This window comes from Mustelus asterias, chromosome 18 (genome assembly GCF_964213995.1).
Source record: "Mustelus asterias chromosome 18, sMusAst1.hap1.1, whole genome shotgun sequence".
Lineage (NCBI taxonomy): Eukaryota > Metazoa > Chordata > Chondrichthyes > Carcharhiniformes > Triakidae > Mustelus > Mustelus asterias.
Genome location: NC_135818.1, coordinates 56,564,331 through 56,590,456, shown reverse-complemented (window position 1 = coordinate 56,590,456; position 26,126 = coordinate 56,564,331). Strand labels below are relative to the sequence as shown.

The 26,126-nt window shown below is 43.9% G+C and overlaps 1 protein-coding gene across 1 annotated transcript in view; it reads left to right on the top strand.

Annotated features, from left to right (window-relative positions):
- LOC144506762 (uncharacterized) overlaps positions 1–26,126 on the top strand; it is a 160,104-nt gene that overhangs the window by 88,708 nt on the left and 45,270 nt on the right. The window contains 3 exon segments of the mRNA XM_078233119.1: positions 7,684–7,753; positions 10,849–10,899; positions 23,808–23,981. Of these exon segments, the coding sequence (XP_078089245.1) occupies positions 7,684–7,753; positions 10,849–10,899; positions 23,808–23,981 (295 nt within the window).

Here is a 26,126-nt window from a genome sequence, read left to right as displayed (position 1 = left end):
TTTGAAAAATATGGAGCCAAAAGGACTTGATACGTTAATTGTTTTCTCTCCTTGCAGGTGCTGCCAGACTTGCTGAGTTCCAGCATCCTCTTTGATTTATTGTCATATATATTAGTCTACACAGTATTGCTTTTGCATGCTATACAGACAAAACATAACGTACGTAGGGAAGGAAATGAGTGCAAAATGTAGTTAGTCATGGAGTGTAGAGAAAGATCAACTTGATGTGAGCTAGGTCCATTCAAAAGTCTGACAGCAGCAGGGAAGAGGCTGTTCTTGAGTCAGTTGGTACATGACCTCAGACTTTTTCTTCTGTTGGGGGAAAAAAGACATAAGTGGAAAAGGGTATGTCTGGGGTGTGTGGGGTCCTTAATTATGCTGGCTGCTTTTCTGAGGCAGCGGGAAGTGTAGACAGTCAATGAATGGGAGGCTGATTTGTGTGATGAACTGGGCTTCACTGAACTTTGTAGTTTCTTGCAGTCTTGGACAGAGCAGGAGCCATACCAAGCTGTGACACAACCGGAAAGAATGCTTTCTATGGTGCACCTAACATTTGGTGAGAGTCGTAGCAGACATGCCAAATTTCCTTTAGTCTCCTGCGAGAGTAGAGGTGTTGGTGGGCCTTGTTAACTACAGCATCGGCATGGAGGGGCCAGGACAGGCTATTGGTGATCCGGACACCTAAAAACTTGAAGCTCTCAACCATTTCTACTTCATCCCCTTTGATGTAGACCGGGGCATGCCCTCCACTCTGCTTCTCAAGTCGATAACTATCTCCATTTTGTTGACATTGAATCTGAGTTGGAATGTGATTGCCATCAATCTGATGCAAAGCAGAGTTAACTAAGCCAAAGGATACATAAGTTTAAACGCATGAAAGTTAGTTGCAAATGGTGCCTGATTGACATCAATTTTCTATTTCGTTAAGGTGTGACATATTTCATGCTGTTTCACGAGTTACCATTCCTAGGACGAAATGACATTTTTTATTTTTAGTTTGGGTATTGGCAGTTGGATTTTCATGTGGGTGAACTAGTAGCAATCCAGCTGAGTTTGACATTTTGTGGCATGGCAATGTAATTAAGGTATATGGAAACTGAAATAACCTTGGCAGCATTTGAAGAACAGCAGTTGATATCAGTGCTATGTCTGGCAGCTGTAGAAGGAGACATTTTTCCTTCATGGGTAGAAAGATCCACTACAAGCGCAATGCTTCACATGTAGGAGAAGTAGTTGGGAAGGCATTGATCTAGGTTGAGCTTTCCTTGATGCCCTTGTATTCCCAGTAGGGGTATCAGTTGAGAGGGAGGTGTTATGGACAGCATTGCAGCAGCTACTGACAGGGTCCATTCAGATAACCAGTGCCCAAGTTCCCTGGGCATCTGAAGAACCTGCAAGAGATGGCAGTGTGGGGGCAGGAGCCAGGCACTGTAGTCGGTGTTTGGGGAGGTGGGCCAGTCTAGTCTCATGGACGGTTAGTGTGGGCAATAGTTGCCCAGAAGCTAGATGTTCTAATTCTAACTTCTGTGTAGCTATTGCTGGAAGATAGTTGGAACCCCCCCCCCCCCCCCATGCCCTGGAGCTCAGTTACGTCCCTACTTATTCATTCTTGGAGCCTCAACACCTGAATGGTTGCTCATCCCTAATTGCCCTTCAGGGAGTGCTGCTGGGCCATTGTTGTGGACTGCTGTTGTCCATCTGGTGTAGGTACAACCACAGAGCACCAACAACAATGGATGGAGACTGACGAGCCAAGCAAGACTTTATTCCTTAAATTGTCACACACGAGCAGAGAAGCATTAGCTGTCCTGTCTCCCCCTCTTGAGCAGAGAAGCATTAGCTGTCTTATGACTCATGAAGCCCAAGTATATTTTCTCTTTTTGTTTCTCCCTGGTGTTCCCCTTCACTATCAGCTGCAATGAAGGCCACCCTGGCAAATCTGATTGGATGACAGCTCTCCAGCCCCTCGAGGTACAGTGCTCCGGTGGCCAGAAAAAGCACTGCAGGGCTGTACATTAGCTCAAGTCCTGCAGTTGCACAGCAGGTAACTACCAGAGGTCCTGGGACCAGGACTGAAATGGATGCACTTGGGGAGGAAGGGAGGCCTGAAGCTCCCACCCACCCCAGCTCAGAACCCACCACTGGGTGGACATGAAATTAAAGACCTTTTTTTTTCCCTGGGGAAAAACCCATAAAGATTGAGTGACCTAAACATGGTCTTCAAATGGAGTTGTGAAGATTATTTGTACTAATCAAATTAATAATCATGAGAAGCTATACCTGCTCCTAACTTGCATGTTTGTAAATTTAAGAATATTCAGAAAATTAAGGGGAGGTTTGAAATGACTTTGTGGTTGTAATGTGACATGCTCTGCTAAAGTGCTCAAGTCAATTATAAGTTGAAAATGAAATGAAATCATTACTCAAGAGAGCAGACATGGAGCAAGCAGGAAATTGGAATTAGTTTGGCCTTTGTAGAAAATGTTAACATTACCACAAGTATAAGTGATCTATCTCTGCTGGTATGTTCAGTAGCCTGGCTTTTGGAGTTACAATGATAAACTGTCAGTTAATCCTTGCTCCTCCATGGGTTGCACTATTGAAATCATCATGGGTGGAAATCACTTGGTGTTTTTTTTACACTATTAGTCTTCCTGCAAAAAAACAACAAAAATTATGCCTTGTTGAAAGAGGAGCAATTGGCTCTTTACTACTAACCTCACTGACCCTGAAAAAAACATTTTTCCACTTGTGGAATGTCAAATTCCTCCACTATGATTTTTAAAAGAGCTGTAGTGTTTTTTTTCCCTCAAGTTGGTTTGATATTTCAGCTAATACCTTGATCCCCTGTGTCTATATCCCAATCCTTATTTTGCTGTCTTTAAAATGATTGAAGTATAGAAACCCTACAGTGCAGAAGGAGGCCATTCGGCCCATCGAGTCTGCACCGACCACAATCCCACCCAGGCCCTCCCCCCACATATTTTACCCGCTAATCTACGCATCCCAGGACTCTAAGGGACAATTTTTAACCTGGCCAATCAACCTAACCCGCACATCTTTGGACTGTGGGAGGAAACCGGAGCACCCGGAGGAAACCCACGCAGACACGAGGAGAATGTGCAAACTCCACACAGACAGTGACCCGAGCCGGGAATCGAACCCGGGACCCTGGAGCTGTGAAGCAGCAGTGCTAACCACTGTGCTACCGTGCTTTCGACATGCTGAGGGTTTGCCATCTGTGATGGCCAGCTTGCCCTGCTGGACGATATCACTGTCAATGCCTTGAAATCTCTTTGACTTGGCACCAGATTCACAATGTTGTGAAAGGTGAAATCCATACCACAGAATGTGAGATCCTGGTGGGCTATCTTAAGATTAATTTTTCAGCCACTTTGCTACTGGCTGAAAAAATTTCAGCCCATGGTTTTATACATAGAAATATAGTGCAGTGGTCTCATTCTATTCAATTTGTGGTGTGTTCCAGCAGATCTATCAGCAGCTACCATTTCAAAGCTATTTTAAGTTTCAACACCAGGTTAAAGTCAGCTAAGTAAGCCTACCTGCTGAAACAATGTCCCAGGAAGACTTTTGGTTAATTTTGGGACAAAATGCAGAGTAGTCATGAAAGAAGCAGTTGGAGGCAGCCAGGTGGAGCCAAGCCCTCAATATGGTGGTTTAGTCAGTGAGTGGACTTTCGACCTGGCAATGAAGGTGTTGTAGATAATGACTGCCAGTATGATTTAAAGTTATAGATGACAAATTCAGCTTTTTAGCACAGAATTTAAGTATCCATATTGCTGAACTGCAGAGTACCAAAAAGTAGTTTGCTGAAGCGGAGGAAACCATCTTTACTGTCACAAATGCAGCTTCAGTTGAGGTCTGCTTTCAATCCTTGGAGAATCAGCTACACGGTATGTCAGATATCCAGATCAGTTGGAGAGCCAGGGCTGGAACGTGTCCATGTGATCAGCTTTCCAGCTGGAGCCGAGGAGCTCCCAGCTAAATTCTGAGAACCAGCCACTAGGTTTTCTTTGTCTTGATGCAAAAGTTGGGAGTATTAATCTTGGATCCTTACAACTGTTCAATCTTACAAAGGCTTTGGCCTCTCTTTAAACTCCATAGATGGCAATTTGGAGTCGGTCTGCAGTTTATTGCTAACTTTACCCCTTGTTGCATTCCTTTTTTGATTTTGTAATATTTATGTTGATGGGTGATCTAGTATTTGATTTATTATTGTCACATGTATTAGTATACAGTGAAAAGTAGTGTTTTTTGCACACTATACATAACACAAGGAGAGGGTGCAGAATGTGGTGTACATGAGCACTTGGGTGAATTTCACCTATTATCCTTTGAAAACCAGGAACATCCATAATGGTATGTGTCCCTCAGCATGTTCCTTTAATTACTCAACTTAAGACCGTTGATCCCACTATATCCTCATTGTGCCAGGGTTGCAAGGTGTATGGGGGACTACCTGCATTGCTTCTGGCCCAGTGTCAAAATAGAATCCTAGTCATTTAATATCCCTTAAGAGCTTGAGTGTTGGAGCATGCTGGCTAGGTTGTGTGGCACTAGGGCTGTGAGATAGCTATCCATCTTTTTCTTGTATTTATAATGGTACTATGTGGTATCCTTTTATCATGGCTAATATGAGTAGTCCCATTGTGGGGAGGTGTGTGGTTGGTTTGATGGAGACGTTGTGGGTATGGTGCAATGATTCCTCACAGCTGGTGATGAAACTCCCTTGGAGCTATTGATGTCGGTGTTTTTCCTGTTTTTTGTGTTTTGGGGTCAAAGAATCTCTGGACTCGTGTAAAGATCCAGATGCAGCACAATCTGCTGCCTCCGTATCAATGGCATCTCCAGTATAGCTGGAGATGGGGAAGTATGCTTTGCTGTGCACCCAAACATGGTGCAAAATAATGGCTGACCAGCCTTTTCTATACCCATGTCAACATCCACTGATACCTTGGCTGAATACTCAATAACAGTAGCTACATTGAAAATCTGGAATGTGCAGGAATACAATAAACTGAATACATCCCTCAGCCTGATATTTGGAGCCTGGAATATCAGTCTGTATTACTTTTAAGCTTGATGTAGCTTTGCCTTTGGCCCTGTGTCGAAACTGAACCCTGATTTAGTATCCTTGAAGGGTGTGACATGTTACCCTGATATTGCCATATGGGGAAAATATCCTTTGCTTAGGACTGGTGGTGGGTCTCCTGCATTTGGTTGGAAGGTGTGCTGTGTAGGTTGTATGGCACTTATCCTATCCACGAGTTGTGGCTCTGCCTCTTGTATCCTGTAAGCAAGGATGTGCACCATTTATGCCATGTACTCTTCATGGCTTTATCCTGCTATTCAGTACTTTCCCCCAATCTTTGAAACATCCTTTTATTGTATCTTTGGAGGCACCATTTGCAATGAATAATCAAAACCATCACGTTGGTACATGTGTTTTTCCATAATGTCTTTGTGCAAAAATGATTATTGTACCATACCAATCCTTGAGTTTGTGGTGGTGTTTGTGGAAATTGAGAATTTTAAATACCAATATTAAAAAGGAAAAAATGATTCTCGGCATCTGCTACTTCCTCCCTGGCTGCCATCCACCCCAGGTGATTTATCCACTTTCATGGATGTCAGTCTCTTCAGTACTTATTATGCTTATTGCATCTAACCTCTAAGTATGTCTATAGTGAAGACAGACAAAATACTCCATCCTACCCACATCTTGTGCATCAATGAACAATTTGTATTTCCCTGCTAGGAAATATGTGGAAGTGTTGGAAAGGGTGCAGAGGAGATTTACCAGGATGTTGCCTGGTATGGTGGGAAAATCGTATGAGGAAAGGCTGAGGGACTTGAGGTTGTTTTCGTTAGAGAGAAGGTTAAGAGGTGACTTGAGAGGCATACAAGATGATCAGAGGATTAGATAAGGTGGATAGTGAGAGCCTTTTTCCTCGGAGGATGATGGTTAGCACGAGGGGACATAGCTTTAAATTGAGGGGTGAGATATAGGACAGATGTTAGAGGTAGGTTCTTTACTCGGAGTAGTAAGGGCGTGGAATGCCCTGCCTGTAGCAGTAGTGGACTCATCAACATTAAGAGCATTCAAATGGTTATTGGATAAACATATGGATGATATTGGAATAGTGTAGATTAGAGGGGCTTTAGTTTGGTTCCACTGGTCGGTGCAACATCGAGGGCTGAAGGGCCTGTGCTGTTATGTTCTATGTTCTAGGACCTACCCTTTATCCTCTAGCTTGGTTTTCCTGGATTTCACCTGCCTATATGTTTGCATATCCTTTCTTGGCTTTTCTGACTTCACCCCTGTATTTTCTATACTTCTCTTGGCTTTTCAGTGTGTTTTTGTGAATGTCAGAAACTCTTTTCCTACTTTGGTCATCTTGAAGCATACAGGGCAAGACAATGGGCTCTAAATTTGGCAGCACAACCCTTTGTTTTCTTTGTGGGGATGTGACTACACCGTGCCTGTAGAAAGAATATTGCTTTGAATGTTTCCCAGTGGTCTGTCACTGATTTCCTTTCCAGTAGATGTATCCAGCCTACTCCACCAGATCACGCCAGCTTTGTAAAATTTGTCTTCCCCAACCTTTTTGTTTATCCTTTTTCTACTTTTTTTTATATTGTCCATTGGCTGGGCCAACATTTATTGCCCATCCCAAATTGCTCTTGAACTCCGATCATCTCCAAAGGGGAGTTGAGTGAACCACTGTGGGTCTGGAGTCATATGTCAGTCAGACCAGGTGAGGACAGCAGATTGCCTTCCTTAAAGGGAAAATAAATTGGTGAACCCAATGGGTTTTTATGATCAATAATGGTTTCATGGTCATCGTTAGACTTTTAATTACTTTATTGAATTCAAATTTTACCATCTGTCTTGGCAGGTTTCAAACCCAAGTCCCCAGAGAATTACCCTGGGTCTCTGGATTACTAGTCCAGTGACGATACCATTCGCCATCACCTCCCTTCCTTCAATTATGATATCTAACCATATTTATGGTCACTATCTCAAATAGTCACCCACTGCTGCTTCATTTCTGAAGACTAAATCTAGAATTGCACTTCCCCTTGGGCTTATTATGTGCTGGCCAAAACATTCTCGCAGTTTAAGAATTTTGTCCTCTGCTCTTCACTGTTTGTATCCCATTTGACATTAGGGTAGTTGAAGCTCCCACTGTTACTGCCATATTATTTTTGCACTTATTCCCCCCCCCCCCCCCCCTCTCTATATTTGGATGTATAGTACGTTCCCAGTAGTCTGGTTATTCCTTTTGAGTTCAACCCAAAGGCCTCATTTGATGCTTCATTCAGTATATCAGCTGCCCTCACAGCTGTAACTGATTCTTTAACCAATAATGCTACACCTGACCTTTTTTAGCTCCTCCTCTCTGCTTGAAAACCCTATATCCAGGGATGTTGAGCTATCATTTTTACCCCTCTTTAAGCCAAGTTTCCATTATAGCAATGATATCATGCTGCCATCTGTTCAAATGTATTCGGCTCAATTACTTTATTTGTTGTATTCATTGTATTTAAATATATACCTCTTAACAGTGCCAAATTTTTATGCTGTACACCTTAACCTTCTCCTGTCTTTCAGAGTCCTTCACTAATTTTCTGCCTCCTGTCCTGTATTTCTCCTGCCAGTCTAGTAGTTTAAACCTCCAACATTGGGAAATCTCCTTTGCAAGGACATTTGTCCTGGTCTGGTTCAGAGGTAGGCTGTTCAGCTTGTATAGATCCAACTTTCCTCAAATCTGAAGCTCTCCTTGCTGCACCATCTCTCCAGCCATTCATTCTACAATTTCTAAACTCCTGCGCATGACCTTGGGAGTAATCCGATTATTACCTCCAGTCTCACTTGCTAATCTTTTTCCTGACCCCGAAACTCAGCCTGCAGGACATCATCCCTTTTCCTACCAAATCAGTGGTACCAATGTGAACCACAATCTCTGGCTGTTCACCCTCCCCCAGAAAGATGTCCTGCAGTCCTCCTATGGCATCCTTGACTGTGGCACGAGGAAGGCAATACATCCTGGAGTCATATTTACTGCCATGGAAATGCCTGAAGATCCCCTAACTATTCAGTCCCCCATCACTATTCCTCTTCCACTCTACTTCCTCCCTCCTGTGCAGCTCAATCTCCCATGGTCACTTGTCTGGCTGCTCTCCTGAGGCATACCCTCTAGTAACAAAAATGGAAAACTGATGAGCAAGCAAGATTGACTCGGGACTCTTGCACTGCCTGCCTGGTTGGCTTGGATTGTCTGACAGTCACCCACTGCTTATACTCTCCTAACCTGCAGTGTGACCATTTCCTGAAATGTACAATGCTCATAGTTCTCTGTCCCTCAGCTGCACCAGTGACTCCAGCTCCCAAGTTCTGAAACCTGTCATTTCACTGCAGCAATGACAGTTTCTGTAGATTTGTTTGTCTGGGGCATCCATGGTTTCCTACAATCCACAGGGTCCAGTTGACCTGCCATACCATAACTTCAAAATCTATTTATTACAATTAGAAATAGAAAGACTTGTCACTGACTCACCAGTCAAGCTGCTTTCACTGTACTGAAGTAAGAGCCAACTACTGAAGGCCAAGAAAAGATAAAGGCGTGCGCACACATCTACAGATAAAGCAACATTGAGCAAAGACTCTTTCATCCTCCCTGAAAAACAACTGATTCGAGTTTCTGAAAACCAGTTTAAGCTATCTAATTAACTAACTGCAGCTGCTCTCAGCTTGTACACCCGTGTTTAAGGCTGCAATACAACTTGGCTTCTTTTGATTTGGAGTTTTTGCTAAATTGCTGAATTAAATAAAAGATAAGAGTTTCAATAATAAACTAACCCTTCTCATCAAACTTCCACTTTGCACTCTAATCTCCCAAAGCAGCATTCCAGTGCCAGACCCATCAATCTAATTGCATGCATGATACATTCTGAAAGTTTTATAATAACTATTTACTCACCAGCTTTTAAGTAAGGTGTCTAGGATTGAGACTATTGTAGAAGCAGAGGTTTGGGGTCAAGTGCTTGCTGTGCAGCCACTGACAATGAATTGAAAATTTTCACTGCACAATATTACAGTGCTATACTTGAATGTCAGTACAAAGAAAATTACAGCACAGGAAACAGGCCTTCAGCCCTCAGCCTGCACTGATCATGCTGCCTGACTGAACTAAAACCCCATGCCCTTCTGGGGACCATATCCCTCTCTTCCCATCCTATTCATGTATTTGTCAATGTTAAAAGTCACTACCACATCCGGTTCCATTACCTCCCCTGGCAATGAATTCCAGGCACCCACCACCCTCTGTTTTTAAAAATAAATCCGTCTTGTACATCTTTTTAAACCTTGCCCCTCGCACCTTAAACCTGTGCCCTCTAGTAATGGACTCTTCCACCCTGGGAAAAAGCTTCTGACTATCCACTCTGTCCATGCCCCTCACAATCTTGTCGACTTCTATCAGGTCTCCCCTCAACCTCTATCATTCCAGTGAGAACAAACCAAGTTTCTCCAACCTCTCCTCCATAGCTAATGCCTGCCAAACCAGGCAACATCCTGGAAGTCTTTTCTGTACCCTCCAAGGTCTCCATCTTGTAGTGTGGCAACCAGAATTGAAGACTATACTCCAAGTGCGACCTAACTAAGGTTCTATAAAGCTACGTGACTTGCCAATTTTTGAACTCGGTGCCCTGGCTGATGAAGACAAGCATGTTGTTTGCCTTCCCACCTGCATTGCCACTTTGACCTTTGTACCTATACACCCAGATCCCTTTGCCTATCAATACTCAAGGGTTCTGCCATTTACTGTGTATTTCCTCTCTGTATTAGACCTTCCAAAATGCATTACCCCCTCATTTGTCCAGATTAAACTTCATCTGCCATCTCGCCATCTAAGTCTCCAACTGACCTGTATCCTCTGGTCCTCATTGCTATCTGCAAATCCACCAACCTTTGTCATCTGCAAACTTACTAATCAAACTGTTTACATTTTCCTCCATAAAACAGCAAAGGTCCCAGCACTGAAGCCTGAGGAGCGCCACTTGTCACAGCCCTCCATTCAGAAACGCACCCGTCCATGCTACCCTCTGTTGTCTTTGAGCCAGTTTTGTGTCCACCTTGCCAGTTCACCTCTGATCCCATGTGACTTCATTTTCTGCACCAGTCTGCCATGAGGGACCTTGTCAAAGGCCTTACTGAAGTCCATGTAGACAACATCCACTGTCTTATCCTCATCAATCATCTTCGTCACTTCCTCAAAAAACTCGATCAAGTTCATGAGACATGACCTCCCCTCCACAAAGCCATGTTGTGCCTCACTAATATGTCCACTTATTTCCAAGTGGGAATAAATCCTGTCTTGAAGAATCCCCCTCCAATGATTTCCCTACCACTGATGTAAGGCTCACTGGCCTGTAATTACCTGGATTATTCTTGCTACCCTTCTTAAAGGAACAACATTGACTATTTTCCAATCCTCTGGGCCCTCCCCTGTAGCCAGTGAGGATACAAAGATTTCTCAAGGCCCTAGCAATTTTGTCCCTTGCCTCTCAGTATTCTGGGGTATATTCCATCAGGCCCAGTCGATGAGGGAGAGCTGATTTCTATTCATTGTCTTTCTATAAGATCATTGAGCATAAGTGGTTTGGTGTAGTGACCCCCCCCCCCCCCCCCCCAGTTAATTTGGAGCAAATAAGCAGATTTTGTGCATTAATTATGGTAACTGAAGATTTGCCGCAGTGTATTTTTCTTGAACTTTTATAACCTAGATCTTGACATTTTGATTTGTTTTTATTTTTCAGCTTTAGGTCCACAGTCAAGGAAAATGAGTTTTACATTCTGGATTGTCTGCATAATCAGTCAGTAATGTTAAATGTTTTCACATCTCCAATTTCTGTTGCATTAAAATCAATCAAATTTGTGAAGTTACAAAACCAAACCATTTGGACCAGTAACACAGAAGGATGGTCTACATCAGAAAACCTGAAGGTTCTAATTTGAAGTCAAAACATGGCAAATATCTCGTGATTTGGAACTGTTTGGAAGTTACAAGTCAAGACAGAATACTGCAGGGTGTTGTATTGGCAATGTCATCAAGTTTGTCACTCTCTGCCCTTGACTGACTGGACAAGGACAATGTGGAATAATGGACACTGCATTCGGACAAAAAACAGGTTGATGATTTCTCCCCACAATGTGATTTGGACCACTTGGATGCACTTTTATAAACTGTCTACCTTCCTTTCTCTCCCTCCCCACCCCCCCCCCCCCCCACCCCCAATGTAGCAATAGAAAAATAAATTGCAATATGCAATTTACCTCATTGAATCTGTGTCTTTTTTAATAAATCGTGAGTGGGCAGTCATATGGAGATGCCGGCATTGGACTGGGGTAAACACAGTAAGAAGTTTAGCAACACCAGGTTAAAGTCCAACAGGTTTATTTGGTAGTAAAAGCCACAAGCTTTCGGAGCCTTAAGCTCCTTCAGATGAGTGGGAATTCTGTTCACAAACAAGGCATGTAAAGACACAAACTCAATTTACAGAATAATGGTTGGAATGTGAATACTTGCAGCTAATTAAGAATTTGCAGCTAATCAGCTATCTGTAATCCCCACAGCTTGCCTGGACCTGCAGAGTCTCACTGGCTGTCCTGTTTGGAGACAATACACATCTCTTTAACCTATCCACTCGCACTGTACCTTTAAGACTTGATTAGCTGTAAGTATTTGCATTCCAACCATTATTCTGTAAATTGAGTTTGTCTTTATATGCCCTGTTTGTGAACAGAATTCCCACTCTCCTGAAGGAGCTTAAGGCTCCCAAAGCTAGTGGCTTTTGCTACCAAATAAACCTGTTGGACTTTAACCTGGTGTTGCGAAACCTCTTACTGTGTGGTGAGCAAGCCAGGGCCTGTAGCAGTTCCTATTTGTGCAAATAGGCCCTGCTAGATTCAGCTGATAGTCGAGGTGGAAAGGAAACCATTCAGTAATGTTAACAGAATAAAATTGTCTCTCTGCATCTTACGACTTTGGGCCACTAAAGGGCCTCAAATGACCCACTGACATGAGCTGCCAATGCCACCCCACCACTGGTAAAATTGTGGTGGGGATAGGGACAGGTGATGGGCAGGCTGCTTGCTGAATTTTGTATGCTCCCTCCACCTTCAAACACCAGCAAGGGAATGTAAAATCCAGCCCATGGATTGACGGAAAAATCAGGACTGAGAAAACATTACAGGGTATAATATATAGAGGGTAAAGAGGGAGGTAGAGTAACTGTACTTGGAGACTGACAGTGGAAGAAAAGGATGCATCTATCAGAAAGATAGAAAATATGTAGAGATTGCTGCTCAATCACTTGGGTGTGGTGGGCACAGTGGCACAGTGGTTAGCATTGCTGCTTCACAGCTCCTGGGTTCGATTCCTGGCTTGGATCACTGTCTGTGTGGAGTTTGCACATTCCCCTCGTGTCTGCGTGGGTTTCCTCCGGGTGCTCTGGTTTCCTCCCACAGTCCAAAGATGTGCGGGTGAGGTTGATTGGCCATGCTTAAATTGCCCCTTAGTGTCCTGAGATGTGTAGGTTAGAGGGATTAGTGGGTAAAATATGTAGGGATATGGGGGTAGGGCCTGGGTGGGATTGTGGTCAGTGCAGACTCGATGGGCCAAATGGCCTCTTTCTGTACTGTAGGGTTTCTATGATTTCTATGAAGGGAGATGAAGAAATTTGCAGACAAGTGAAGGATTGAGTAAAGAAACAAAGAATACTACTAATAGAAAATTTCAACTACCCTAATATTAGTTGAGGTCACACAATACCAGGTTATAGGCCAGTAGGTTTATTCAAAATCACAAGCTTTCAGAGTGCTGTTCCTTTGTCAGGTGAAGTGATATCAATTGGATAGTAGAGGGAGATGCAGGGGGTATGGAAATGGAATGTTGAGTCTTCCAAGGAGAGGCTATCACCATCAGATTGCTACTCCACTCTTTCACACACCACCAGAATTTCACATTTCTCACCTGGACTTCTGAGCTGGTCCTTTTTAGAAATGCAGCGCATGTTCTCAGGATACTTCTTTGTAATGCAGTATCTGCAAGGGCAGCCAACCCAGGTCCGCTTCTTTCAGCACTAGCTGCCATATTTTAGTATGTCTTCATTCACTAGCATGGTGAAAGGCTTTGGGGTGCTTAAATAGCTTTTCACTGTTTAGTGCAGGAGGTAAGTGGGTAAGGTGGTGAGGACAGGTCAAGTGGTGAGTTCAGGGGGTGGGGGCAGTGGAGGGGTGCAGTTGTATAGTTACCCAGGAGTTGAACATGATCATCTCCTGTCTAACATTTTATGGGTAACTATTTCCAGTAATTGAGTCCGAACCCTCCAGTCTCCACCTCTGCAGATTGTTCAATCTCATTATTAGAACATAGAACAGTACAGCACAGAACAGGCCCTTCGGCCCATCATGTTGTGCTGAGCTTTATCTGAAACCAAGATCAAGCTATCCTACTCCCTATCATCCTGGTGTGCTCCATGTGCCTATCCAATAACCGCTTAAATGTTCCTAACGTGTCTGACTCCACTATCACTGCAGGCAATCCATTCCACACCCCAACCACTCTCTGCGTAAAGAACCTACCTCTGATATCCTTCCTATATCTCCCACCACGAACCCTATAGTTATGCCCCCTTGTTATAGCCCCATCCACCCGAGGAAATAGTTTTTGAATGTTCACTCTATCTATCCCCTTCATCATTTTATAAACCTCTATTAAGTCTCCCCTCAGCCTCCTCCGCTCCAGAGAGAACAGCCCTAGCTCCCTCAACCTTTCCTCATAAGACCTACCCTCCAAACCAGGCAGCATCCTGGTAAATCTCCTCTGTACTCTTTCCAGCGCTTCCACATCCTCCTTATAGTGAGGTGACCAGAACTGCACACAATATTCCAAATGTGGTCTCGCCAAGGTCCTGTACAGTTGCAGCATAACCCCACGGCTCTTAAACTCCAACCCCCTGTTAATAAAAGCTAACACACTATAGGCCTTCTTCACAGATCTATCCACTTGAGTGGCAACCTTTAGAGATCTGTGGATATGGACCCTATCCCATGGATTCTGAGATGAGTACCATATAAAATAAAAGATGAACAAACTCAATAAAAAACACCATATTTTGAGATAGCGGAGGCATTACTACTCAATTGATAATTCATTAGGAAAATGTGGTTAGCTCTGCCATCTCAGTGCCAGGAACTCTGGTTCAATTCTGGCCTTGGGAGGCTGTGTGGAATTTTCATGTCCTCCCTGTGCCTGTGAATTTCCTCCCACAGATCAAAGATGTGCAGGTTAGGTGAATTGGTTCTGCTAAATTGCTCCTTAGTGTCCCAAGATGTGTCGGTTAGGGGGGATTAACATATGTGGGGATAGGGCTTGGGTAAGATGCTGTCAGTGCAGACTCGATGGACCAAATTGGCATCTTTGCACCGTAGGCATTCTGTGACCTAGAAACAGGAAATATAACAATAGCGAACTTGCTTAACCAATCTTGGTTGTTTTGAAGCCGCAACAGAGAGGGTAAACAGTGGTAACAAAGTAGATGTAATTTATCTGGATTTTGAAATGGCCTTCAAAAAGATGCCCTATAACAGGCTAGTGATTTATGCCCAAGAATGTGAAGTCAAGGACAAGTGGCAGAATAGATAACTAGCTGGCTACAAGCAGAGTGGGACTAATGGTTTTTTCAGATTGAGTGCCAGCAAGTGGAAAGTGGTGTCTCAAAGGATCCGTATTGGGACCACTGGTATTCACAATTTAAATTAATGATTTGGATTTTGGAGGGCAGAAGGTACCAAATTGGGGTGATGGTCAATACCAAGGACAAATTACAGAAGGGCATTAATAAACTTTCAGGAAGGGCAAATATTGGTGAATGAAATTCAATGCAGTAACATCTGAGAGTATATTTTGGTAGGAAGAATAGGGAGGGCATTTATTCCTTTAGAAGGTAAAGTCTAAATGGGGTCAAGAAACAGAAGGATCTTGGAGTACAAATACACGCTTCAAAACAACCAAGAAGATTGGTCAAGCAAGTTTTCAGTTGCACCAGAGGCCAGCAAGACCATAAGAAGAGAACCAAACATTTTGCCTTATTTTTAGTATGTTTGTGTCAAACCTTGGCTCGATCACAGTCTTGACACTTTAGTACACTGTGGAGTTCTAGTCACCATATTATAGGTAGGGACACTGGGGAGGGTGCAGATGAGATATACGAGGATGATACCAAAAATACTTGTGTATGCATATTAGGAAAGGATTTACTGGCTGGGTCTATTTTCTTTCTGGAGTGTGACCTAATAGCAGCCTTTAAAATTATTGAAGGTTTTGATGGGATGGATGCAGAGTGAATGTTTTCTTTTGAGGGGAAGAGTGTAATTTAGAGGTTATTGATATTGAGCAGTGCCTGGAAATCCAATAGACAATTTAGGAAAAACACATTGTCCAAAGAGTGGTGAGAATGTGGAACTAGCTACCCCAGAAAGTAGTTGGTGAGTAATATAGATGCAACTGAGGGGGAGCTGGACAAGCATTTGAGGGAACAGGGAATATTAGTAGGTTTAGATGGGAAGAGGTTTGAGTGGAGTATAAACACTTGTCATTTCTGTCCTGTGTCCTTTGTCATTATATGTAACCAGATGTCTCGATGATTTCCAGTCAAGTAAAGTATTTTTGCACTGTTGTAAAGCAGAAACTTGAGGTAAGGTACTTTATAACTTAGTGTAATGTTTTATTAATATTTCTAGTTTTCATAGCTCAACATAATTTCAAACAGTCAATATTAAAAGAACCTAAATCGTCAATGCAAACTCAACAGAATTTACAACAAAGCATTTATTTCATTCATTCAATAGAATGGGTACAAAAACTGGGAACATTTAATTTTCTCCTTTTTAAATGTAAGTTATCAAACAAAAAGGGTTTGGGCATCTGGAAAAGTGCCAATTTCCAACTCTCTCTGGTAATGCAGTATTTGCAGGAGTATCGTTCTTTATTTCATAAATTTTCTAAAAAGACTTGCACCACTAAACTCGAGGGTGGAATTCTAAGTTTTCTAAGTGCGGTGGCGGGTGGTTCCAGCTGGTGTGAACTTGCACCTGATTCCTTGCTTGTAGCCTCATTAATAATGCACAAGCAGCCACCCCTCAATCAACTGGCAGGTTGAGCGCTGATTTGTCCACCTGCCATCCGCTGATGGGTTCGAAGGTCCAGGTGCCATATGTAAACACCAGTGCAGTGCGCGCACACCACTCTCCAGTCCACCTGCCTTCAAGAGACCGTGCAGCATGTCCAGAACCCAAAGCAAAAAGGCTAGCAGCGTCAAGAAAAAGCCTGTACCCCAATTCAACCACCATCTCCTCGAGGCCTTGATTCTTGGCTCCAGGAGGTACACTTGCAGGACAAAATTAGATGTCTAGCTTTTCAGACTTCGTCACTTTGAGTGACCAAATGGAGATTTTTGGAGTTTCAAAACTGGTCTTGATCTTCATGCCATAGCAAGGAATCTGGTGCTCCAGCTGAGAACGCACATGAGTCCTGAATAAAACATTACACTGTTTACTTCTGGATTCAGTTACAAGTAATTAGCATATACCATTTAAAGGTATGCATCTGTTCAGAAATTATCTACATCGACTTTCATCCAGTAGTTAGAATTCTATGATGTATGAAATGAATGTAATTGTCCAATTGCAACTTGCACAAGTTACAATTATGTATAATTACTACATAATTATAAAGTACGAATTTTCTCTACTTTTGTCGTAATCTTACCAAGGCCAGTCTTCCATCTCCAATCACCCTTTATTTGCAATGTAAGTCTAAACAACGTGTTAAAGTCCAACAGGTTTATTTGGTACTTCCCTGGAGCGGCGAAGCTACGACATCTTCTCCGGAGCTTTCAACATGTCATTGATGAAGGCTAACATCTCGCCAAGGCCATCCCCACATCCCCACTTGCCTTCAAACAACCTCAAACAGACCATTGTCCGCAGCAAACTACCCAGACTTCAGGAGAACAGTGACCACGACACCACACAACCCTGCCACAGCAACCTCTGCAAGACGTGCCGGATCATCGACACGGATGCCATCATCTCACGTGAGAACACCATCCACCAGGTACACAGTACATACTCTTGCAACTCGGCCAACGTTGTCTACCTGATACGCTGCAGGAAAGGCATGGTACATTGGGGAGACCATGCAGACGCTACGACAACGTTTGAATGAACACCGCTCGACAATCACCAGGCAAGACTGTTCTCTTCCTGTTTGGGGAACACTTCAGCGGTCATGGGCATTCAGCCTCTGATCTTCGGGTCAGCGTTCTCCAAGGCAGCCTTCACGACACACGACAACGCAGAGTCTGATAGCCAAGTTCCGGGCACATGAGGACGGCCTCAACCGGGATCTTGGGTTCATGTCACACTATCTGTAACCCCCACGATTTGCCTGGACTTGCAAAATCCCACTAACTGTCCTGTCTGGAGACAATACACATCTCTTTAACCTGTGCTTAACACTCTCTCCACTCACATTGTCTGTACCTTTAAGACTTGATTACCTGTAAAGACTCGCATTCCAATCATTATTCTGTAAATTGAGTTTGTGTCTTTATATGCCCTGTTTGTGAACAGAACTCCCACTCACCTGACGAAGGGGCAGTGCTCCGAAAGATAGTGGCTTTTGCTACCAAATAAACCTGTTGGACTTTAACCTGGTGTTGTGAGACTTCTTACTGTATCTAGATAAGTCAAACTTTCACTTTGGTCAAAATTTTTAGATTTGTTAGTGATTAATATCACAGCTTAATCCATGTTTCAACATGTGTAAATAGTTATGTATTGTTAACCTGTTCAATCTATGTATTGAAATGGTTTGAATACAATTACTGCTCTCTCGCTCTCTCGCTCCATCTCAACACCATTGCGTGTCCCAACTTAAATGGGAAGATGTAGACTGGTCACGTGATGTGGCTACTAAAGGTTCACATGGCAGGAGCATGGGAGTCCTCCGCGAAATGCAGGTAGAGTACAAGCGTGGAGTAGCTGCTCAGCTAGTGAATAAAGTATTGTTTGTTACAAGTCTTTGGTGGCCAGTCTTTGAGAACCCAGCACGTTTACATAAATGACAGGAATCTTGGAATATGGAGTAAAATGTCAAAGTTTTCTATCAAAATTAGCGAACGGTGAGGATGATACAAATCACACACAATATGACATGGGTAGGTCAGCAGAATGGACAGGCATATGACAGATGTAATTTAATATAGGGCATTAGGAGGTAATTCATTTTCACAGAAGGGATAGGGAGAGGCAAATTAAGAGGATGAGACATGAAGGGAGTTGCTGGACAAATGTGTTTTAACCGATTGAGGAAGGATGGGGAGCTTCTGGGATTTGAGGTTGACGTCATTCTGGTTGCTTAATAACATTGATTCTGGGAAAGGAAGCTGCAATTCCAGTCACCACACTCACACTTAAGGAAGGATGTGTGTATTCTTGAGCATTTTCTGAAGTAAAGCAAGCCATACAATTGTCCACACTAAAGTAACATTTTGATTCAACCAAACAGTTGGTGATGTATCACCATATGGAGTGGGACCAGTCCTTTCCTCCAAGATATCAGATGGAATAGAAGTCAATTGCATTCGCATCAAGAACCTTATCTGGTGCTGAGAAGAAATATTCTCAAATTGTATTGATCAGAAGCCACCGTTTGGACTATTGCGAGAGGATAAGCCTATGCTGCTGCTGATTGCCTCTGAGAGGGTGCAGGGATGGGCCTTGCTGCTGGCAGTGCACAGCTATTCTTTCCAACACCAACTGGGGTTGCAAATTTCAAATGTAGATGCACTCAGCCGCCGCCCCTGCTGGAGAGTATACCACCTGTACCACAAGAAATAATGTTTGCATTGCACTTGCTAGACATATTAGAACAAGAACAAAGAACAGGACAGCAGAGGAATCTCCAAGCCTGCACCAATCGCGTTTACCTATCTAAACCAACCGCTTATATCCCTCTATTCCCTGTTTGTTCATGCGCCTATCAAGATAAATCTTAAATGCGGCTAATGTAACTGCCTCAACTACCTCACTTGGCAGTGCATTCCAGGCCTCCACCACCCTCTGTGTAAGAAAAAACTTCCCCCACACATCTTTCCCCACTTATCTTGAACTTCTACCCCCTTGTAATTGTCATTTCTGCTCTGTGAAAAAACTTCCAACTGTTCACCCTATCCATACCTCTCATAATTTTATAAACTTCTATCAGGTCAACCCCCAGCTTCCAGCTTTCCTGGGAGAGCAATCTCAGTTTATTCTATCTCTCCTCATACCTAATACCCTCCATTCCAGGCAACATCCTGGTAAACCTTTTCTGCATTCTCTCCAAAGCCTCCACGTCCTTCTGGTAGTGTGGTGACCAGAATTGGACACAGTATTCCAAATGTGGCCGAAACAATGTTTTATACAACTGTAACAAAATTTATACTCAGTGCCCCATCTGATGAAGGCAAGCATGCCATATGCTTTCTTCATTTTCACAGTACATATTGTTGGTCTCAGCTGCCAATATATATTCCTGAACTAAGTTGGGATTATTACTCTCCAAAGTTAAGAAGACGGTGCTACAAGTTGGCATAGATCAGATGTTAGCTACAAGGTAAGATGGAGATAATGTGGGGATAGTGTGTTATTGATTGGGGGGGTGTTTGTGTTATAGTGCCAACCCAGGGCATATAGATATAGATATAGAACAGTACAGCACAGAACAGGCCCTTCGGCCCACGATGTTGTGCCGACCTTCATCTGAAACCAAGATCAAGCTATCCCACTCCCTACCATCCTGGTGTGCTCCATGTGCCTATCCAATAACCGCTTAAATGTTCCTAAAGTGTCTGACTCCACTATCACTGCAGGCAGTCCATTCCACACCCCAACCACTCTCTGCGTGAAGAACCTACCTCTGATATCCTTCCTATATCTCCCACCATGAACCCTATAGTTATGCCCCCTTGTAATAGCTCCATCCACCCGAGGAAATAGTCTTTGAACGTTCACTCGATCTATCCCCTTCATCATTTTATAAACCTCTATTAAGTCTCCCCTCAATCTCCTCCGCTCCAGAGAGAACAGCCCCAGCTCCCTCAACCTTTCCTCATAAGACCGACACTCCAAACCAGGCAGCATCCTGGTAAATCTCCTCTGCACTCTTTCCAGCGCTTCCACATCCTTCTTATAGTGAGGTGACCAGAACTGCACGCAATATTCCAAATGCGGTCTCACCAAGGTCCTGTACAGTTGCAGCATAACCCCACGGCTCTTAAACTCCAACCCCCTGTTAATAAAAGCTAACACACTATATGCCTTCTTCACAGCTCAATCCACTTGAGTGGCAACCTTTAGAGATCTGTGGATATGGACCCCAAGATCTCTCTGTTCCTCCACAGTCTTCAGAACCCTACCTTTGACCCTGTAATCCACATTTAAATTAGTCCTACCAAAATGAATCACCTCACATTTATCAGGGTTAAACTCCATTTGCCATTTTTCAGCCCAGCTTTGCATCCTATCTATGTCTCTTTGCAGCCTACAACAGCCCTCCACCTCATCCACTACTCCACCAATCTTGGTGTCATCAGCAAATTTACTGATCCACCCTTCAGCCCCCTCCTCTAAGTCATTAATAAAAATCACAAAGAGCAGAGGACCAAGCACCGATCCCTGCGGCACTCCGCTAGCAACCTGCCTCCAATCCGAAAATTTTCCATCCACCACCACCCTCTGTCTTCGATCAGACAGCCAGTTACCTATCCAATCGGCCAACTTTCCCTCTATCCCACACCTCCTTACTTTCATCATAAGCCGACCATGGGGGACCTTATCAAACGCCTTACTAAAATCCATGTATATGACATCAACCGCCCTACCTTCATCAACACACCTAGTTACCTCCTCAAAAAATTCTATCAAATTTGTGAGGCACGATTTGCCCTTCACAAATCCGTGCTGACTATCCCGGATTAATCCGCATCTTTCTAAATGGTCGTAAATCCCATCCCTAAGGACCTTTTCCATCAATTTACCAACCACCGAAGTCAGACTAACCGGTCTATAATTACCAGGGTCATTTCTATTCCCTTTCTTAAACAGAGGAACAACATTTGCCACTCTCCAGTCCTCCGGCACCATCCCCGTGGACAGCGAGGACCCAAAGATCAAAGCCAAAGGCTCTGCAATCTCATCCCTCGCCTCCCAAAGAATCCTAGGATACATTTCATCAGGCCCAGGGGACTTATCGACCTTCAGTTTATTCAAAACTGCCAATATATCCTCCCTCCGAACATCTATTTCCTCCAGCCTATTAGCCTGTAACACCTTCTCTTCCTGAAAAACATGGCCCCTCTCCTTGGTGAACACTGAAGAAAAGTATTCATTCATCACCTCGCCTATCTCTACTGATTCCATACACAAGTTCCCACCACTGTCCTTGACCGGCCCTAACCTCACCCTGGTCATTCTTTTATTCCTCACATAAGAGTAAAAAGCCTTGGGGTTTTCCTTGATCCGACCCGCCAAGGACTTCTCATGTCCCCTCCTAGCTCTCCTCAGCCCCTTTTTCAGCTTGTTCCTTGCTAACTTGTAACCCTCAATCGAGCCATCTGAACCTTGTTTCCTCATCCCTACATAAGCTTCCTTCTTCCTTTTCACAAGACATTCCACCTCTTTTGTGAACCACGGTTCCCTCACTCGGCCATTTCCTCCCTGCCTGACAGGGACATACCTATCAAGGACATCCAGTATTTGTTCCTTGAAAAAGTTCCACTTTTCATCAGTGCCTTTCCCTGACAGTTTCTGTTCCCATCTTATGCCCCCTAATTCTTGCCTAATCGCATCATAATTACCTCTCCCCCAATTGTAAGCCTTGCCCTGCCGTCCGGCCCTATCCCTCTCCATTGCAATAACAAAAGACACCGAATTGTGGTCACTATCTCCAAAGTTCTCTCCCACAAGCGCTTGTGGGAGAGGCATGTGGCTTTTACTACAGGAGGTGCATGATGCACATCTTGGGCAGAGCAGAATGAAGGCACTGGCCAGAAGCAATGTCTGGTAGTGAGATGCCAACAAGGAGATTGATAGAATAGTCAGTCATTGCCCGACTTGTCAAACCCAGCAATCATTGCCGCCACCAGCAAATATACATCTACGGTAGTGGCCGGGCTGACCATGGGTGTGTTTGCACATAGAATTCTCTGAACCATTCATGGGACATATGTTCCTCATCCAGATTGATGCACATTCAAAATGGCTAGATGTTCAACAAATGAAGTGTACCATGGCCACAGCCACATTTGACAGATTGTGGTAAAGGAGAACTGACCTCAGCAGGAGGTCAGTCAGGGGACCAGGAAAATTAGCAGCACCCTCATTGTAGACTAGCTGTCCCTGTATATACATGAAATAATGTGGAGATGCCGGCGTTGGACTGGGGTAAGCACAGTAAGAAGTCTCACAACACCAGGTTAAAGTCCAACAGGTTTATTTGGTAGCAAACACCATAAGCTTTCGGAGCGCTGCTCCTTCGTCAGATGGAGTGGTCTCTCCACTCCATCTGACGAAGGAGCATTGCTCCGAAAGCTTATGGTATTTGCTACCAAATAAACCTGTTGGACTTTAACCTGGTGTTGTGAGACTTCTTACTATACATGAAATAGTCAGCGCACACGAAGGGAATGTTTCACTATAGCAACAGGACACAGCTGAATGTCCTTGCTAATGGCACTGAAACTTTGATTAAGATATGATTAAATGACCATAGGCTGAACGGACATTCCATCCATCCACCACGAAAGATTATGAGATTACCGATGGGACACGATTAAACAGCTATTGTCTCGGGCCTATCTCTTTGTATCTTATATAAATAATTTACCGGTGTGCATGATTATAAATGATTATCTTTACTAGATGTTGTGCCCTATAAAAAAAACTGACTGCTACACAATTGAGAAGGCAGACTGAAGAAGCCTTAGGAATTCTTCAGTTCTCCTCTGCTTATCGATAAGAAGGCAAAAAAGGGATCCATCACTCGCAAACGCTGTGTCCGAATATCTTTTTAGCTCCGACAGGTTGTGGTAGATCTTTGCCATCTATGGCATCCCTGAGGTCTTCGTGCCGACTGCATTTACAGCTGAGGAGTTCCACTAGATTGTCAGGTCAAATGGGAAACGCCACGTTCATTCAATCCCTTACCACCCAGTCTTGAATGACTTGGCAGAATGAGCTGTACAAACATTTAAAGCTTCTATGAAGGAGCAAGCTCAGACGCCACTGATTTATGCTTGGCAAGTTTCTTGTTATCATATAATGCTATGCTAAATGCTCCCACTGGGGTTATGCCAGCTGAATTATTAATGCGGCAATACCTACGGACCTGCTTGGATTTGGTGTTTCCAGATTTGTCGGAGAGGGTGGAGGCTAGGTAAGCCTCCTAAAAAGAACATCACGTATTGAAGAAAAAGGACAGTGTGTTTAATGTCGATGACCTAGCCATGCTAAGGAACTTTGGTGGTGGACCGACCTGGGTGTCAGGAATAATTGTAGAGAGAACAGGTTTTGTATGCGTTGGAAGTAGAAAGTTTTCATGCAAAAAAACATGTGGACCATTTGAGGAAGAGAGATGTGCCTGAGCTAGTGGACCCCCAGGTGTATTCTGCTGCAGGCTCCTGTGTACCAGCTACTGAACCAGGGATACCTGCGGTGTTTGTGGAGCTGAGACAGCCTCTGGCGTGTGTAGCCATGGAGGAAGAAGGTACCAGGGAAGACATTGACCCTGAGCAGATGGGTTTGCCTTTTTCTTCTGCAGGACCAGATTCATTGGTTGCTGAAGGACCCTGTAGAGAGTTGCGACATTCCTCAAGAGTTCAGAAGTCTCCAGACTAACTCTGTGAATGGAGTTTCCTTTGATGTGCCAAATGTGATACTGCGTCTACGCCAATATATAATGGTATCTTCTTTTGTTTCCAATCATAGGTGGATTTAGGAGCTAGGGGGTAAGGAGTGTGGTCATGTGGCAACTTTATTGGCGTGATCCTATGCGGGCCACATGATCGGGCTGGAACCTATGGAATGGAGGCCCAGGAAGCCAGGCCAACCAGGTGCAAGGGCACGAGTCCTGGGACTGGGAGGACCTCACTCGGAGCCAACAAGAAGAGGAGAGTAAACATGTACCTGTGTTCTGTCAGACCATTAGGCTGGAATATTAACGCCTTGCCCGACCCGAAATCGGGACAGGCGAGCTCACAGAACAGAAATCTCCATTGGCCTCGGGTGAGCAAGGTCGTAAAAGCCCACCCTTAGTGTGTAAATAGTTATTGTAGTTTAATGAATCTTTCTCTTTGCTGGAGCCATATTGAGTCACCTCCAATCTTTTACAATAACAATACCAGGAAACTGATAAAAGATCAGTCCGGGATTTGTACATTGTACCATTTGGTGCATATGCGGCATCTCCCAGTCGGATATCCTGTTCAGGAGAGCGCATCAATATGCCCAGTTCTGCCTGGATCCTGAAAGCCAAACTACAGGAGGGTTGGGACTTGTAACAATCCCAGCTTTCCTGCAAGTGCCGGACACTATTGATATGTGGTCTTCAGAGCTCCCTGGTAAGAGCCAACCACATTCATCAATAGAAGGGAATTCCACTCTTCGGCTGTGCAGCATATATGTGATCACATGAAGGCAATTCCTGCTTGTTTATGCTCCATTCTCAAGGGCTCTTGTGATGCCAACAATCTGACCTACTCCTTGATGCTATAGGTCTTTGAAGAATCTCCGTGATTGCAGAGCTGGCTCCTTAGGGATAAGGGATAGCCCCAGTAGACACCCCCAGCATCCGCAGTAATTTGTTTTTATACCCCAAGAGATCTGGTTGGTGATGCCTGTTCAGTCTTTGTTGATTGCTGCCTAGGAGAGCTGCAACAATGTACATGCCTCCACCAGATCCGTGATTGAGCAGGCCTCCTGAAGATGAGGTTCAGATGTTTGGACTGCCCAGGTGGAGCTCTCCAATTCCCACCATAGTGAGTTGGCTGCTGTGCCCTGCACAACCTAATGCTACAAAGGGAGAGGGAGATGTGGAGGAATAAGATATTTTTGATTTGATTTATTATTGTCATATGTATTTGTATACAGTGAAAGGTATTGTTTCTTGTGCGCTATACAGACAAGGCGTACCGTTCCTAGAGAAGGAAACGAGAGAGTGCAGAATGTAGTGTTACAATCATAGCTAGGGTTTAGAGAAAGATCAACTTAATGCAAGGTAGGTCCATTCAGAAGTCTGATGGCAGCAGGGAAGAAGCTGTTCTTGCAGATGACACTAAGATGGGTGGAAGAGCAAAGTGTGCAGAGGACACTGAATGTCTGCAAAGGGATATAGATAGTCTAAGTGAGTGGGCAAGGGTCTGGCAGATGGAGTACAATGTTGGTAAATGTGAGGTCATCCATTTTGGTAGGAATAACAGCAAAGTGGACTATTATTTAAATGATAAAAAATTGCAGCATGCTGCTATGCAGAGGGACCTGGGTGTCCTCGTGCATGAATCTCAAAAAGTTGGTTGCAGGTGTAGCAGGTAATTAAGAAGGCAAATGGAATTTTGTCCTTCATTGCCAGAGAAATGGAGTTTAAAAATTGTGAGGTGATGTTGCAGCTAAGGTGCTGATGAGGCCACACCTGGAGTACTGTGTACAGTTTTGGTCTCCTTACATGAGAAAGGATATACTGACACTGGATGGGGTGCAGAGGAGATTCACTACATTGATTCCGGAGTTGAGAGGGTTGGCTTATGAGGAGAGACTGAGTAGACCGGAACTATATCATTGGAATTCAGAATGAGGGGAGATCTTATAGAAACATATAAGATTTTGAAGGAATAGATAAGATAGAAGCAGGGAGGTTGTTTCCACTGGCAGGTGAAACTAGAAGTAGGGGGCATGGCCTCAAAATAAGAGGGAGCAGATTTAGGACTGAGTTGAGAAGGAA